The sequence below is a fragment of the Sus scrofa genome, chromosome 13 (assembly GCF_054392235.1).
Source record: "Sus scrofa isolate SSC_HxYL_T2T_F1_AM1 chromosome 13, Sscrofa_HxYL_maternal_Yorkshire_Landrace_v2.0, whole genome shotgun sequence".
Lineage (NCBI taxonomy): Eukaryota > Metazoa > Chordata > Mammalia > Artiodactyla > Suidae > Sus > Sus scrofa.
Window position 1 is genome coordinate 43,636,353 of NC_139395.1, and position 16,769 is coordinate 43,653,121.

The 16,769-nt window shown below is 41.4% G+C and overlaps 1 protein-coding gene across 10 annotated transcripts in view; it reads left to right on the forward strand.

Annotated features, from left to right (window-relative positions):
- SACM1L (SAC1 like phosphatidylinositide phosphatase) overlaps positions 1 to 16,769 on the forward strand; it is an 89,402-nt gene that overhangs the window by 60,611 nt on the left and 12,022 nt on the right. For 5 of the 10 annotated variants that reach the window (XM_084988046.1, XM_084988045.1, XM_003358405.6 and 2 more), the window contains 8 exons: positions 1,340 to 1,438; positions 3,961 to 4,099; positions 6,419 to 6,488; positions 6,596 to 6,668; positions 7,411 to 7,504; positions 7,623 to 7,715; positions 8,401 to 8,458; positions 12,115 to 13,975. In XM_084988046.1, coding sequence (XP_084844172.1) covers positions 1,340 to 1,438; positions 3,961 to 4,099; positions 6,419 to 6,488; positions 6,596 to 6,668; positions 7,411 to 7,504; positions 7,623 to 7,715; positions 8,401 to 8,458; positions 12,115 to 12,251 — 763 coding nt within the window. In that variant the 3' untranslated portion in view covers positions 12,252 to 13,975. Of the gene's footprint in view, positions 1 to 1,339; positions 1,439 to 3,960; positions 4,100 to 6,418; positions 6,489 to 6,595; positions 6,669 to 7,410; positions 7,505 to 7,622; positions 7,716 to 8,400; positions 9,048 to 9,679; positions 10,248 to 12,114; positions 13,976 to 16,769 lie in introns of those variants that run through there. The other 5 variants (XR_002337508.2, XR_002337509.2, XR_014822950.1 and 2 more) reach the window with 2 other exon arrangements.

Consider the following 16,769-nt stretch of genomic DNA (forward strand, 5'->3'; position numbering starts at 1 on the left):
ACTTAGCCTTTTTTTTTAATACTAATTTCTTTTTTTTTTTTTTTTTTTTTTGTCTTTTGTCTTTTTGTTGTTGTTGTTGTTGTTGCTATTTCTTGGGCCGCTTCCGCGGCATATGGAGGTTCCCAGGCTAGGGGTTGAATCGGAGCTCTAGCCACCGGCCTACGCCAGAGCCACAGCGACGCGGGATCCGAGCCGCGTCTGCAACCTACACCACAGCTCACGGCAACGCCGGATTGTTAACCCACTGAGCAAGGGCAGGGACCGAACCCGCAACCTCATGGTTCTTAGTCGGATTCGTTAACCACTGCGCCATGACGGGAACTCCCTAATACTAATTTCTAAAGACCCCGTTCTCCCCTGAGATAACCATTAAGGTGATAGAAGTCCGTCTCAACCTGCTGGAAGCCCACACTCTATTAATGTCCCTTTAGCATGTTGGAGCCAAGGGAATCATATGAGAGTAGATGCCTAATTTGAATTCCACTCCGTAGACTAGAGTGTAATGACCTCCTAGTCCTCCTCCTCTGTGATTTTGAAACTGACAGCACTAATGGCCTAAACCTAGCCAGAACACAGATTGGGACTTGAACCCATGTGCTGGGACTCAAACCCAGCCTAAACCCAGATTGGGGCTTAAACCCACAGTTTTAAATTAGAATCACTCACCCTGTGTCTGGACTTACTGAGGTTCAGGTTCTTCATGTCTCCGTGCAGAAGGAATTCAGCAAGAGACAAAGTGATAGGCAAGAAATAGATTTATTAAGATAGGACGCTATCTTATAGAGGTGCAAGGGGGCAGGCGCGGAAGCTCTGCCTCGAGGATCCAGTGAACCACAGTTTTATCATCCAGGGGGAGGAGGGGTTGGAAAAGACCACCTCTTCCTTTCTGGGAGTAGTGGCTCCTCCTTGGTACCCATAAGGTGTGTATTCAAATTAGCAAAAGGGCAGTCCTCAATCTCCTGCCCTTGGTGTGAATCTGAATGCAGGCCTCATCCCATCCCCACCCAATGACCTGAGGCAATTCTCACACTTCCACTAGTCCAGCAAGCCTGCCTTGTTCTGATGGCTTTTTTGAGCAGTTTATTAACTTATAGTGATCTCCCAAAGTTCCTAGATTTCCCTCTCTATCTATTATGCATTATCCAGCAGTCTTACAAATACAGCACATGGGTTGATAGCACTTACCCACTGAGCAAGGTCAGGGATTGAATCCACAACCTCATGGTTCCTAGTCAGATTCATTTCCGCTGTGCCCCAACAGGAACTCCTATACAGGATTATTAATAGAAGGAAAAGGAATAATCTTTAGTCAGTTTTCAAATATCTTTTCTCTTGGTAGGTACATTGCCTTTGATTTCCATAAGGAATGTAAAAATATGAGATGGGACCGACTAAGTATTTTAGTGGATCAAGTAGCAGAAATGCAAGATGAATTAAGGTAAGCTATATTATTTCCATATAGAGGTTGAGGGACGAGGTGTATGCATATATTGATCATATTTATTATTCATCATCCAGCAGACTTACAAATACAGCACATGGGTTGACAGCACTTTTCTATACTCTCATCTTAGGGGTTTTTTTGTGTGTTTTTTTGTTTTTCCTGAAAGATGAGACTTTGTGATACTTAAAATACTTTAAAATTCTTAAAAACAACCCAGGTCCAGGTATTTTCATACTTTTGTGATTTATCTCCCACATATTTACAAATTTTTGTATAATTGGAGTTAGTTTGCTGCTGTTTTATGTTCAGTTATTTTCACTAAACATTTTATCACAGATATTTTGTCATTAACCTACCTAGTCTCTGTAATAGTATTTAATGGCTTTGCTGTGTCCTCTTGGGTCATAGTACAGTTTCAGTTAAATGCTCTCCACACTGGACATCTGATTTGCTTTTTTTTTTTTCTCCTCCTACCATGAAAGATAGTGCTGCAGCAAATAGCTCTGGGTACAAATATATTTTTACTTCTATTGAATTGATTCCTAACTTAAATCCTTGAAAGTAGGATTAATGAAGCAAAGGGTCTGAATATCTTTATGGTACTTTATGTGTGTTTATGGTGTTACTTGTTGTGGGAGTCCACAGATTCATTCTAAGTATATGTCAGTCTTAACCTGTTTTAAAGCCCAAAGAAGGGATCTATAAACTGGTCTGTCATTTTGTTCTGCTTGTGTACTTCTAACCCTGACAAGCCAAATGCACTTTTTAATTTCATTTATATAGTAACATAGTAAAACTTCTCCTAAAGACATTTGCTCAGCTTTTAAAAAATATTTCTATGCATATTAAGTAATTGTTATAGTTAAATCTGCTTTTTTTTCCCCTGTGAGGTTTTGTTATGAGCATAGCTAGTGAAGGGGGGCTGACCTATATCATTTTTGGGGTAGAGAAATATTGGCTGGGGCTGGCACATTGTCAGAAGGGTGCTTCCTTGGGTTTACCTGTTAAATTGCTTCCACACAAGAGTATAGAAAGAAAGGAAGATTGACACCAGAATTCTGTATCCATTACACTCACTGTTGGTCCACAGGGACAGTGGACCTTTCACCCGTGACTTTCAGATGACCTCTCTGCGTATTTGTTCCCACGTGTTTTTGGGGAAGTAGAAAGAATCTGGGCTTTGGGGTCCTACACAATTACTTTGAAATCTCAGTTTGCCTCATTAGCCCTGTGACTCAGGAACAAGCTAGTTATCTTCAAACCTTGGTTTCTTCATTGTAAAGTGGAGATGATAATACTTACATCTTTGATTAAAACATAACATTTACAAAATAGGTAATATTTATTTTATACGTACCAATTGGGTGCCACCACTCACATGTGCTCTGCATACACAAACTGTAAATGAACCTCCCCAATTCTGCATGAACCTCATGTAGGTTTTTAGTCTAAACACATTCTTTTAGCTATTATTTTTAAGGTCATGATTTTTTAGCCCTTGAATTTTGCTATTTCCCCCTCAGTTTTTGATTTTGGGGAATAATTGCAATAAAAGTAATATTATCTAGTATTCATTGTATGCCCTGTCCCATACACTCTGCTAAGCACTTTATACGCATTATACATTATCTCATTTAAATCTTAGAGCAGCCTAATGGTAGTGCTCTTATCTCCATTTTGTGAATGAAAAAAACTTAGGCTCTGAGAGAGTAGGTTAATTATTTAAAGTTGCACAGCTAGTAACTTGCCTAAGGAGCTAAGTCTAGCAAACCAGTTGTTTGATGCCAAAGTCTATGTTCTTTACTGCCTCACTGTGCGTGGTCAAATTCTTGATTCATAGAATTATCTGAACAGATTGTTAAAAATGAGTGAAACACAGGAACTGTAACCTTAGTTGGCTCCAGTGCAGACATCTTGGTGGCTTAGAGGAGAAAGGAAAACTGATTTTTCAAATAATACCTTATTATACCTTATAAATGTTATGCTATTTGCATATATTACCCATTTCTAGAAGGGATTTTAAAATATTTTTAATGTATAATATCCAACCCTTGCTTGAGAGATTCTTACTCAGTTTATCTCAAGGCCAAGCATCTTCATTTTTAACAGACACCTCAGGGAATTCTGGTACAGCACAGGGGCTGTGCTTCAAGAAATCCTGATGTATGGGGCATAGGTGAAGTAATTATGTCAAAGGAAGCCCTCTTCTGGCCTTAGGGAAACACGATCATGTCCATAGCAATCTTTATAATACTCCCAATTCTTACTTTTTCACATCTCTTGGGTAAAATGATCTCAGTGCTGCAGTCGTTTTGAGGTAAGGGCTGTCTTACCTTAGCCATTCAAGCTTCCTTTTTGTCTTTGGTGATCAGCTATATATGTGGACCATATATTTCCTGTCTGACCTTTAAATTTACTGGTTTTAATAATGTTTCTGACATGGCCCCATGTTATAAGAGGTCTGTCCTTAGACTTGGCTGATTTGGTATGAGAGTGTTTATACAAATATGCTTTAGTTATTTTCTAGTGGACCCTGCGGGCAAGGTGTTGACTAACCAGGAAGGCGTCTTCCGCAGCAATTGCATGGATTGTCTAGACAGAACCAACGTCATCCAGAGTCTTCTAGCTCGCCGTTCGCTTCAGGCCCAGCTTCAGGTGCAAATTCTTTTTTTCTGTTATTAAATAAACAATCAGGCAAAAAGTTAACAAAACTTTATCTTTCTTTTTCTTTTCTTTTTTTTGCCTTTTCTAGGGCTGATCGCATAGCATATGGAGATTCCCAGGCTAGGGCTCTAATTGGAGCTGTAGCCACCAGCCACAGCCACAGCAATGCAGGATCCGAGCCTTGTCTGCGACCTACACCACAGCTCACGGCAACGCCGGATCCTTAACCCACTGAGCAAGGCCAGAGATCGAACCCTCAACCTCATCGTTCCTAGTCGGATTCATTAAGCACTGCGCCACGATGGGAACTCCGAAAGAAACTTTATCTTTCAAAACCAATAACAAAAAACATTCCCATGTCCACCCCCCAACCCAGCTCTTTTTGTTTCTGTGTCTTACTGTCCATGGATGTGCACTTTGTCCATAGCCATGATCAGTGTATGTACAGTTTTTAATTTTGCCCATTTCCTCTAGCAGTGTATGTAATCTTAGTCTCTAAGAGTTCCGTTGTTGTGGTGTAATTTACCAGGCCATTTTGTTTGCTTTATTTTTGAGTTATAAATAACAATGTAGAGAATATACCTGTGTACATTGCTATTAGCTTGAATCATTTCCTTTGGGTTAATTCCTACTGGGTTAGAGTGTGTGTGTGTGTGTGTGTGTATTACTTTCCGAGAGGATTATACCAGTTTAACCCAATACTAGCCAGCAGTGATAAGTGAATCTCTCCAGTATTAAATATTTTTATTTAGAAAGGTTTTTTTTTTTCTTTTTTCTTTTTTGATAGTTACAAAGTAGCACCTCGTGGAGTTCCTTTAAAATGGCACAGTGGGTTAAGGACCCAGCATTGTTCACCACAGGGGCTCGGGTTGCTGCTGTGGTGTGGGTTTGATCCCTGGCCCAGGAACCCATATGCTGTGAACATGGCCAAAAAAAAAAAGTAGCACCTCAAAGTTGTTTTCATTTGCATCTCTTTTATTGTTGGGAAGGGATATTAACTCCCAGGTAAAAAGTTTCTGATACAGCTTTGGTTCACCAGTAAGACTTGGCTGTTGAGGAAGAAAAGGTATAAATATTCCTTCTGTTTATATTTGGAATTAAAAATATATAGAGCCCAGATTTCCAAATCTCGTTGGCATTTCTTGTAGGGGCCATATGGAAGTTCCCAGGCTAGGGGTGGAATTGGAGCTGCAGCTGCCGGCCTGTGCCACAGCCATAGCAATGCATGATCCAAGCCGCATCTGCGACCTACACCACAGCTCATGGCAACGCCAGATCCTTAACCCACTAAGCAAGGCCAGGAGTTGAACCCACGTCCTCATGGTTATTAGTCGGATTTGGTTCTGCTGCTCCACAACAGGAACTTCCTAGAGTATATTTTTCAATAGAAGTGGTATTAGGAATGATTGTTTCTAAGGCTGATTTTTTAAAACCTATTTAACTAGGTTCTATAAAATGTATTTAACTAACTTACATGCTAAAAATAGTATTATAAAACCTAACCAACTTTCAGAGAGTCTTTGGGCGGGAACCTCTCTAGCATCAGTGTCAGCTACTCTGGGGACTCCAGTTGTGCCTTTCCCTTTCCAGTGAGGGCAGAGTTTTTACCCAGGTGAAGATCACTGAGGGTGGGCAGGCCTCATTCTGAGGGAGCGAGAGTGCCATGTCATCTGAGGTGAACACTGAAGATGGTGATTCTAAGAGGGTTTGCAGGTTTAAGACGAGGACCAAGGTCCTAATCTGCGGTCAGTAAACTCCAAAGGAGAGTCCACAGAGAGATTCAGGATGCCCAGATGTCCTCCGAGATGACATGCAAAGGGCTGTACCTAGGTGCCCTTTGTGGGGAGGTAGGTGGAGAGGTAGCATTCATCCAGTTCTCAAGGGTTCCCTGGGATAGCAGGTTCGTGTGGGGGTCAGAAGTCTGGGGGTGGTGAGTTGTGAGGAGGGTGGAGGGGTAAAGGCAATGGAAGGTTGAGGGTGGCAGGAAACAAGGGAGTCGTGGCTGGAGTCCTACAGCAGCCCTCACCTCCCCCTCCTTTCCCTTCTGCCGCTTCCTCTGGGTGCTCACAGTCCTGTTGCTGTTCCTGTGGTGCTCGAGCTCCAGGGAGAGGGGGCCATGGGTGGAAGGAAGCTTCGCAGCCTGGCCTGAGCAGGAGAGGGTTGTGTCCCCAAATCCAAAGAAAGCTTCTCCTGCCTGCAGCCTGCAGCCAGGAATCATGTGAGATGATTTGGGAACTGCCTGCTTTTTCTTCCTAAATCATATATGCCATAATCAATTATACATAAACATGCATATGATTTTTATTTTAGAGACTAGGAGTTTTGCATGTGGGACAGAAGCTTGAAGAACAAGATGAATTTGAGAAGATTTACAAAAATGGTAGGTAATTTCTTTAAGAGGCAAGGTTACTCAAATTTTGAAATAATATTTTGGATTTAGAGCATTGGTTGTCATCTTAAACATTATATTTTTACTCTCTTTCACAGCCTGGGCTGACAATGCAAATGCTTGTGCCAAACAGTATGCAGGAACTGGTGCCTTGAAGACTGATTTTACCAGGCAAGCCATGCTTTAAAATAGCATTCCAGATCAGTGGTTCCCAGTTCTGGTGCATAGTAGATCCCTTGGGCAGCTTTCAGACAACAGAGAACAGCAAAGGGAGACCACCAGTGCCTGGACCTCAATCAGACTAAGTCAGGACTGCAGGGAGATGAGGCCTAGGCACCACTAGCTTCTTAGCATCTCTGGGTGATTCTGATGCTCAGTAAAAGTTGGGAACTAAGCTCTTCATTGCTCCCCAAAACTTACTGTCCACCGAAATCACCCCATTCACTCGCAGCAGGTCTGGGGGAGGGCCTGAGATTCTGCACCAAGGTGATGCTGGTGCTGCTGCTGCTGCTTTCAAGGACCACATTGGGTAGTGAGAGAGGTTAGAATATTTTGAATTTGTTACAGATGTGGTTGGCTCTTTTTCTGCAATATAGATTCCCTGGGAACAAGATAAGATTTCTGGTCTCTTTGCTTTTTTTATACCACTTAACCTTGGCTGTGTGTTTCTTTTATTTCTTGAACTAAGCATTTGTCCTCTTTGTGTCTACTTGGGTAATATTTTAGAATACACGTTTCTTGGACCTGATAGTGGGTTATTTTGTTAGGTATCTCCTTTACATATCCAAGTATGATTTTTTAAAAAATCTTTGTAATTCACTTATCTCTAAACCACATATATAATGGCCATAAAAAAGTGTAAGAATATAATATGCACATCTGTAACTCAAAACTTAACCTCTTATTTAACCAGAACTGGGAAGAGAACTCAGTTGGGGCTTATAATGGATGGCTGGAACTCGCTAATTCGGTATTACAAGAACAACTTTTCTGATGGATTTAGACAAGTAAGTTTGTATTTGATGCTCATTTTTGGTCATTAGATGGTTGTATCTTTGTACTGTTCCTCAGTAATGTCATCACATCTAATTTGGGAGTTCCTAATTTCCTTTTTTTCTGTTCTAGGATTCCATAGACTTATTTCTTGGGAACTATTCAGTGGATGAATTAGACTCTCATAGTCCTTTAAGTGTTCCAAGGGATTTGAAATTCCTGGCTGTAAGAAACCTTTATATTTTTCACATTGTTAAAAGCATTTTGTTTGAAGATAGAGATGGTGCCAGCTCCCCTTGATCTAAAGCATTCGCTGTTGTTCTAAATGGAACATAAATACTCAAGTTTCCTCAAGGAGCAGATCAGGGAGAGGAGTGAAATAACTTTGGAGTGTTTGTCTCTCTCTCTCTCACTTCCTCTTTAAGTGACAACCCAGATGCAAAGGGAACATGAGGGCTTCTTATTCAGGGAGACTCTGCTCCCCTGAGGTCCAGGGATTGCAGGAGGCAGACTTGTGACATGGAAGGCAAGGTGTGTTTTTGACACGTCTCTGCTTTTTGACTCCTGCTCACCAGATTTTGCAGGAGCCTCTCTGGGACTCATCCCAGTGAGCAGAGTGTCGTGGAGTGGAAGGGGCCTAGATCTGGGTTCGCGTCTGGGTGACCTCCTTCCACTTGGCATTCCTTAGTTTGCAGTAAAGCCATGTTTCTTCAAATCTTTTAGCCCATTTGAAGATTTGGGCAGTTATGATCAAACCTCTAAATAATGATGGTTTGTTGGGAAAAAAAATATTTTGTGTATAAGATTGCAGAAGAGTTTTATTCTCTTTCCAGGAAAGCATGTACAACTGATTTTACAGCCATTGATTAGCATCTTGTATGATGGTTTCTCTTTCCATTTTATTTTCTAGTTGCCTATTATCATGGTTGTTGCCTTTTCCATGTGCATTATCTGTTTGCTTATGGCTGGTAAGTCTGCCCTTGTTTCACATTCTTATATTGATTTCTTAGAATGTTGAACTTTCCTATATAATATCTTAAGTTTCTGTGTCTACTCAATACTCGATGTTTCCCTTTTAAATTGAATGAGTAAAGTGAGCAGATGAGATTAGTCTTTGTAGCTTGATAATGGGTTTTTTCCCCACTTAAGCTTTTTAAAATATCTTTTTCTTGTTACCAAAGTAATACATAGTAATTACAGAAAATACGGTTAGGCAATTAAGTAAATGTTACTTATCATTCTTCTGTTCAGAGATAAGCTAATTACTCTTAACATTTTGATGTTTTAATCTTTGTAAATATGTGTGATTTTTTTTCAAAAGAGAGATACTGTAAATTTTTTTGAAATCAGTTTTTTCCACTGAGCAATATAAGCATTTCCCCATGTTCTTTATTTTTAATGGCTGCAGAATATTCCATTTATGGATATATAGTGTATTTAACCAACCATCTGTTGTTGGACAAATAAATGTAATTATAGATTAATGCTTATCATTAATTTTGTTTTTTTTTTTTTGGTCTTTTTAGGGTTGCACCTGTGGCATATGGAGGTTCCCAGGCTAGGGGTCTAATTGGAGCTGTAGCTGCCGGCCTGCACCACAGCCACAGCAACGCCAGATCCTTAACCCACTGAGCGTGGCCAGGGATCGAACGCACAATCTCATGGTTCCTAGTCGGATTTGTTTCCGTTGCACCACAATGGGAACTCCTATTATTAAATTTTAATAGCAAAATTGCCTAAGAACCTAAGCTAAGAGGGTCTTTACTGGTATTCTTTTTTTCTCTCAGTATTTTCCTGTTAGTGAGTTCATAAGCATTTAAGATGACAGTGTCTCCATTAAGTAGTAGTCAGTGCTCTGGGAATTTGTGTCCATGCTGTGGTTGTATTGTTTCTGGGAGTTGCAGCCGGAGGCGCAGGAAGAGGCACCTCCAGTCTCATCCTCTGTCTGAATTCGTGGGGCTGATGTTCCTCTATCAGGCAGACTCTACCATCCTCAGGCTCTCCTCTCATGAAGTGGCCCTTTGTTCCTTCACATAGACCACATCTCCCCCTTTCTGATTTCCACAGCACTCTGTGTACCTCTCATGTAGCACGGTCCTCTTTTAACCTCGTAAGCACGTAGGGATTTCTTTCTTTTTTTTGTCATTTTGTCTTTTTAGGGCGCACTTGCAGCATATGGAGGTTCCCAGGCTGGGGTCCAGTCGGAGCTACAGCTGCCGGCCTATGCCAGAGCCACAGCAACACAGGATCCCAAGCTGCGCCTGCGACCTACACCACAGCTCACGGCAACACTGGATCCTTATCCCAGCGAGCCAGGCCAAGGATCAAACCCATGTCTTCATGGATGCTAGTCGGGTTCATAACCTGCTGAGCTACAATGGGAACTCCTGGCCCAGGGTGTTTTTCTTTGTATAGTAATGATTTGCCTCTCATTTGTCTTTCTCACTGGGTCAGCAACTCTTGGAGGGCAGAGACTGTGTTACTGATTGCTTTATCTCCTCTGTCTAGGACATCGGGAGTCCTCAGCGAAAGATTGCTCAGTTAAGGACTCGTGTTCCACCCCTACCCCACATTAATTCTGCCAGCTTCTTGAGGAGAGGCTCAGAACCTGTTCTCATCTCTGTAATGCTCTTGGTGTTCAGCATTGTAGAGAGTTACAACACAGGAAGGAGCAGTCCTGTTGTTACTCTAAGGCAGGGGTTAGCAAACATTTTCTGAAAAGAGCCAGATAATAAATATCTTAGATTTTGCAAACTACATACAGTTGCTGTTGCACCTTGTCTTTACAGCTCTTTAAAAACGTAAAAACCATCACAGTACAAAAATCAGGCCAAGGGCTCTCGGGTGTGGCTGGTCTGTGTGCAGGGTCCGCAGGAAGGGCAGGACAGAAGGGACGGGACAGCCAGCCTGTTCTGCTCATGGCTGTGTTCACGCCCTGGATCTCTGGCTTCTTTCTTTAAAACATTGCCCAGTGCATGCTATTTTCTGGGAGCCACTCCACCAGTGGATTCTTTTTGTTACTGCGGTCTCTTTATGTATTCACATTACCTTCTAGAACCTCTCGAGAGGCTAGGAAGTCGGGACTGTGACTCAGCCTGGAAAAATAGACCATTCCTTTGTGTCCCCACCCAAGTGTCCCAGGGTGGGCTTGTGAGGAACTGCCTTTTTTCTTTATCCAGCAAGTTTTAAAACCCAGAGCTGTCAAAATTAGCAGTCCTGTCAATTTGATTGTTTTTGAGTAAAAAAAGATTGGATGCTGTGGATGGTAATATCTTCTGTCAGTTGTAAAATAATGATCTTTGGGAGTTTCCTGCGTGGCTCAGCAGTTAACAAATCCAACTAGGATCCATGAGGATGTGGGTTCCATCCCTGGCCTCGCTCAGTGGGTTAAGTAAGGATCCTGCGTTGCTGTCGCTGTGGCATAGCTCCGATTTGACCTCTAGCCGGGGAACTTCCGTATACCGTAGGTTCGGCCCTAAAAAGCAAGAAAAAAAATAATAATAATGATCTTTGTAGTGTTTAGATATGACAGTGTCTAATGTCTATCTTGTACTTTGGTTTTTAAGAGAGTAAGAAATAAATGCAGCATCATCTCTGACAGCCTCCTAGGAAAGCATCTAGACCCTGAATGTCTTCCCTGGCGTGCTTTTTAATGGCTCGTGGCCTCTGCGTGTTTGCCCATCGGCAGATGAGGCCAGTGTTATTGTAGGAAAGAAGGATGCTAGTTTTAACTATTTAAGGAATATAGCAAAATAGATCTTTTCCCATTGGCCTGCTGCTAACCGTCACGAACTCTAGACTTTGAAAAACCAAATGCATGTGAGAATGAATGAGAGTGGTCTTAAATATGTTGTTAAAATATCTTACATGTTATTGAGCTTTGTTTTATACACTTAATACATAACTTTTCTGAAGCACATGTATTTGTAAAGTTCTTTTTCGTGTAGGTATTTTGGTAGTAGCTATTATTTGTCATAAATAGGACTATAAACAAAGCTATTAGTAATGACTTCTTATAGTATTACAGCGTGTAATCTAAAAGTCATGATTGCTATTTGTGTGATATAACATGAAATTAGTTAAGTGGTTCTCAAAGTGTTGGTCCCTCGACCAGTAGCATCAGCATAATCTGGGAACTTGTTAGAAATACAGATTCTTGGGCCCTGCTCTAGACCTGCTAAATTAGATACTCTGAGGTTGGGACCAGTAGTCAATACTTTTTTTTCCCCCTTTTTTGGCTGCCCTATGGCAATATGGAGTTCCCAGGCCAGGGATCAAATCCAAGCCAAGTTATGGCTTGTGCTCCAGCTGCAGCCATGCAGGATTCTTTAACCTACTGTGCTAGGCTGGGGATCAAACCTGCGTCCTGACACTGCAGAGATGCCGCCAACCCCATTGCACCACAGTGGGAACTCCAGTAATCAGTACTTTATCAAGAGGATTCTGGTGCTAGGCAGAGTTTGAGAACTACTGGTTTAAAACTTAGTTGAGAGGTTCTTATATTTTTCCTTTGGATATGTTTGTAAATTTTAATGTTGTCAAGATGTGCTGAACAGCTGAAAGCTGGAACTAGTATCAATAGAATGACTTGTTATTTATGAACTCTGTTTTTATAAATCAACAGGTGACACCTGGACAGAAACACTGGCCTATGTGCTCTTCTGGGGAGTTGCAAGCATTGGAACATTTTTTATCATTCTTTACAATGGCAAAGATTTTGTCGATGCTCCCAGATTGGTCCAAAAAGAAAAGATAGACTGAATTTGTGTTTGTGGAAAGCGGCTTGGCTTGGAAGATTCCATTATGCAGAACTGGAGTCTTTACTGACCCGCTTTCCACATCAGCCTGAGATCTTTTTAAATCCTTTATCCGAGAGCACATCTTGTGCTTTGTGTGGGGGTGATGACTTAGAACTGATCAGATGTTACTGCCTTGATGATCTCTTTACTATTGGGTTGGTTATATTTATAATTTGAAGCTGTTCTGTAATTAAAATGTAACCTGAATTCAGCTCACACAATGGAGGGAATCTATTCATTGTCAGTCTAATCAACTGTTGCAGAATAATATATTTAAAAAATTTAGCTTCTTTCATTATTTAAAACAGTAAAATTATTTTTCTAGCTCAGTTTATTGTCATTGTCGGAGTAGTTGCAGTTAGCAGACATAAACTTTTCCATCCATCTTTGGACTTTGCTTAAAGGTTTAAAGATAAGCTAACTCTACTCTGTTTATAAATTGTAAGTCTTTTACATACATCAAGCAGGTAGTCACAGTAGTCTGTGACTGCATGGTAGGAACGAGGAGACCGGGGTCTGGTGTTCCTTTGGAGCGTCAGTTGGGCTGCCTTAGAAGTTCACTCAGCTTGAACTGCTGTGGTAGGACCAGCAGTTGAAGTGTGATGAATAAAGTTCAGATATACTTTATCTTTTTTAAAAGGTGTAAATGAAATCAGAGAATGTAAAGTCTATCTCTTATGCTAAAGGTCCAAAGCCTCCTCCGTTTCAGGATTGCCCCAGTGTGGAAAGTACCCATAGTTGGTCAGCTCCTTCCTCTTGGACCTTCTGGTTTCTTGGGGGTCGAGCATCGAGACACGCAGGCCTCTGAGCAGGTCTCGTGCTGAAATCGATGTTGCACTTGGAGGCAGCAGCTGCTTTTCCACGCATGGTAGTATTGATGCTTTTCACTCTGTAAAGGTTTTTGTTAGCTGTCAATAAGTGTGTCTAAAATTTAGTGCTTCCAGGTAGTTAGAGTTCTCCAAATCAAGGACCAACGTAAACTTTATGTGCAGAAACAAACCTGAAAAGTATGCTTTAGAAGCTGTGCATAGTTCTAACTATAAGTCAGACTGTATATTCAAATTGTAATTATGAGATTTAAATATTAGAAAAGTGTGTAAGGTAGTATAATTGCCACTATTTTAAAATAGTTCAATTAAATACTGCTACAATATTTGTGTTGTGCTTGAAAATATGTACAGTTTTTTCAGTAGTAATGCCTTTTGTTGTCCTTAAATATCTCTAAAAGCGCCTTGATTTCAACATTACCTTTTTTTTTCAGCATTATCTTTTATAAATGTTAAGAGTTTTTGCTTTTAGAAACTCTGAAGGAAATAATAGCTGGAAATCCCTCTGTAGCTTAAAATCAGTCGTTAAAACTCACAGTAGGGTAAGTAATTAGAACTACCTAATCTTAACATGTAAATAAGCATAATTTGTTCCAAAGATTAAATCCCAAAACTTAGTTCATATCTACTGTAATATATTACTCAGACACTACTGGGCATTTCACGTTAAGAACTTATTCCATCAACCACAACAAAGACCAAATCTGAACTGCTAATAATGGCTGTTTTGCAGTGAATGGGCTAATGTTGGTGTGTTAGATCTTAAGGTATCAATATTTCAGAACTCTCAGTGATTTTATTTCTAAATTCATGTACTATCCATCCATAAGTAAAAATAAAATGTCATATTCTTTTCTAACTACTGTTGGTGTCATTCCTGTACCTGGTCTTGCATGTTCTTTCTTATTTTAGAATTTTAAAAATCATGCAAAGCAATGCATAGTCATTATAGAAAAGTCAGACAATATAAGTACACAAGAAAATAAATAGTTTCTGAAATCTTATATTCTAGTTGTGGCCACTGGAGAATTTGTGTTTCTCCTTATTATTTTTTAGTTGCAGATAAAACCAGGAAACTCTTTAGTATAGTATATAATACAATGTTCATTAAAAGATGTTCCCTGTATCACCACCTCCAAATTGTAATTTGTTTTGCAAAATGATAGATAGGGGTCTCAACTGAGAAGTGGGACAGCATTGGTTATTAGAAAACGGTTCTGGAGTTCCCATCGTGGCGCAGTGGTTAATGAATCCGACTAGGAACCATGAGGTTGCGGGTTCAATCCCTGGCCTTGCTCAGTGGGTTAAGGATCTGGAGTTGCTGTGAGCTGTGGTGTAGGTTGCAGACGCGGCTCGGATCCTGCATTGCTGTGGCCCTGGCATAGGCTAGTAGCTAGAGCTCCAATTCGACCCCTAGCCTGGGAACCTCCATATGCCACAGGAACGGCCCTAGAAAAGGCAAAAAGACAAAAAAAGAAAGAAAACGTTCTCTCAGGCCCCAGGAAGGTGTTGGGTATGAGGGAAACACCGACGTGGACACCGATGCACCTAGATCTGTGCACTCGTGTGTGTGTGTGATTTATGGGGAAGTGGCTCAAACACGTTATGGATCTGGGAGCTTTTTTCCTCCAGCTTGCCTGAGTCCTGACTTCAGAAGATAAATAATGACAAATCTGTAAAATGTTATGTTCCTTGCCACATGGGCCTCTGCAACACGGCAGCTTGCTTCATCAAAGCCAGCAAGATGTAAGTCACAGTCCTTTATAACCTCATCTCAGAAAAAGTCATCCCATCACTCTTGCCGTGTTGCATTTCTAAGTCGATGCATTAGAAACAAGTCACTACATCCAGCTCACTCGGGGAGGAGAGGGCCTTACACAGGGGCATGAATACCAGGAGGTGGGGATCTTGGCCATTTTGGAAGTCTGTTCCTACAACCTGTAAGGCAAGAAGAGGCCTAAGGTATAATTCAGAGCCAGTGCTGGAGGTGTTTCCTGTGCTGTGCCTGTTGTGGTCTTTTCCCTGTTTCTGTTAGATTACTTGTCCTTAAAGATCCATTGAAATGCCTTATATTCTGGAGAGTAATTCTTTGGTGGTTAAATGTACTACATACATCTCCTCCGAGTCTGCAGCCTGTCTTTTCATTTTCTTTTGGTGACTTTTGATGAAAGAAGTATGTTATTTTAGTGGTGTTGAATTTACCAGAAATTTCCTAGCACTGTTTGTGCCTGGGTGAGACCATAAGGAAAAGCAAAATTATGTGAAAAGGTGTCAATTCCAGGGACACCTTTTCTTTCTTTCTTTTTTTTTTTTTTAATGATTTTTATTTTTTCCGTCATCGCTGGTTTACAGTGTTCCAGTGACACCTTTTCGCATAATTTTACTTTTCACTTTTAGGTCTTTTTGTTAATCCTGTGGAGTAAGAAAAGGGTTTAAGTCAATCCAGATAGGTGACATAAATGCCGTGGTAACAAAAGATCCTGAATTTCCAGCGGATTAACAAAAATGAAGGCTGATTTCTCACTCATTCTATGTATCCTTGAAGGGTAAGCTGCAGCTTTGCTCCAGGACTCCTGCATCCTGGGAGCCAGAGTGACAGAACAGCTTCAGGAACATTAGCAGTTGTCCTGGCTTAGAGAAAAGGGAGAAGTTTCTGCTCAAAGGTGAGGGTTAGTCTCATGAGCAGACTTGAGGAGGAGGAGGGAGGGAAGTGAACCCAGCCCCTGGGGAGAGAGTGTCCTGCAACACAGACTCCAGTTTTCCTTTTCCCCACGTGGTTAACGGTTAAGGAGAAGTCAGCAGAGGGCCTTCCCGACTCCCTCCCTCCACCACCACCACAATCACATATCAAGCTCCCCTCCACTTGCGGGAGTCTCAGGCTTTCTTCTGTCCCACTAGCCTGGGAGACTACACTGCTGAGAACTCCTCCTCACACAGCCATCTGGCCCTACCATGAGCTCGGGGCCTCCCAATCCTCAGTCAGGCAAAGCATTTTCTTGAGTGTGTTATGGGGTAACATGGGGCCTCCTGGATGCTCATAGCTGTTTTTTGACCATTGGGAATCTGTGATGAGAACCATTTGGAAACATTGGATTAAATAGAGTTGTTTAAACTCTGACTTGTCAGATATTTGAAAAGTGACTCTCCTAGAGAGGAATACACAACACAGCAACACCCAGACTTTTTGGTCTCTGGGTGGTTTTATTTACAGAGCATCTCAGTGGACCATTTTGTGGAATCCACATTTTGGTTTTTTTGTTTGTTTGTTTTGGTTTTTTTTTTTTTTGGCTTTTTGTCATTTCTAGGGCCGCTCCCACGGCATATGGAGGTTCCCAGGCTAGGGGTCAAATTGGAGCTGTAGCCACCAGCCTACACCACAGCCACAGCAACTTGGGATCCGAGGCCAGGTCTGCAACCCATACCACAGCTCACGCAATGCCAGACCCTTAACCCACTGAGCAAGGCCAGGGATCAAACCCACAACCTCATGGTTCCTAGTCGGATTTGTTAACCACTGAGCCATGACAGGAACTCGCAGAATCTACATTTTGAATAAGGCTTACATGAGGGGGAGCACTCAGGCCTTGGAGTTGAGAAACATGGGCTCTAATCTGTATTTGGACCTCATGAGTGTTGAACTTGATGGTCTCAAC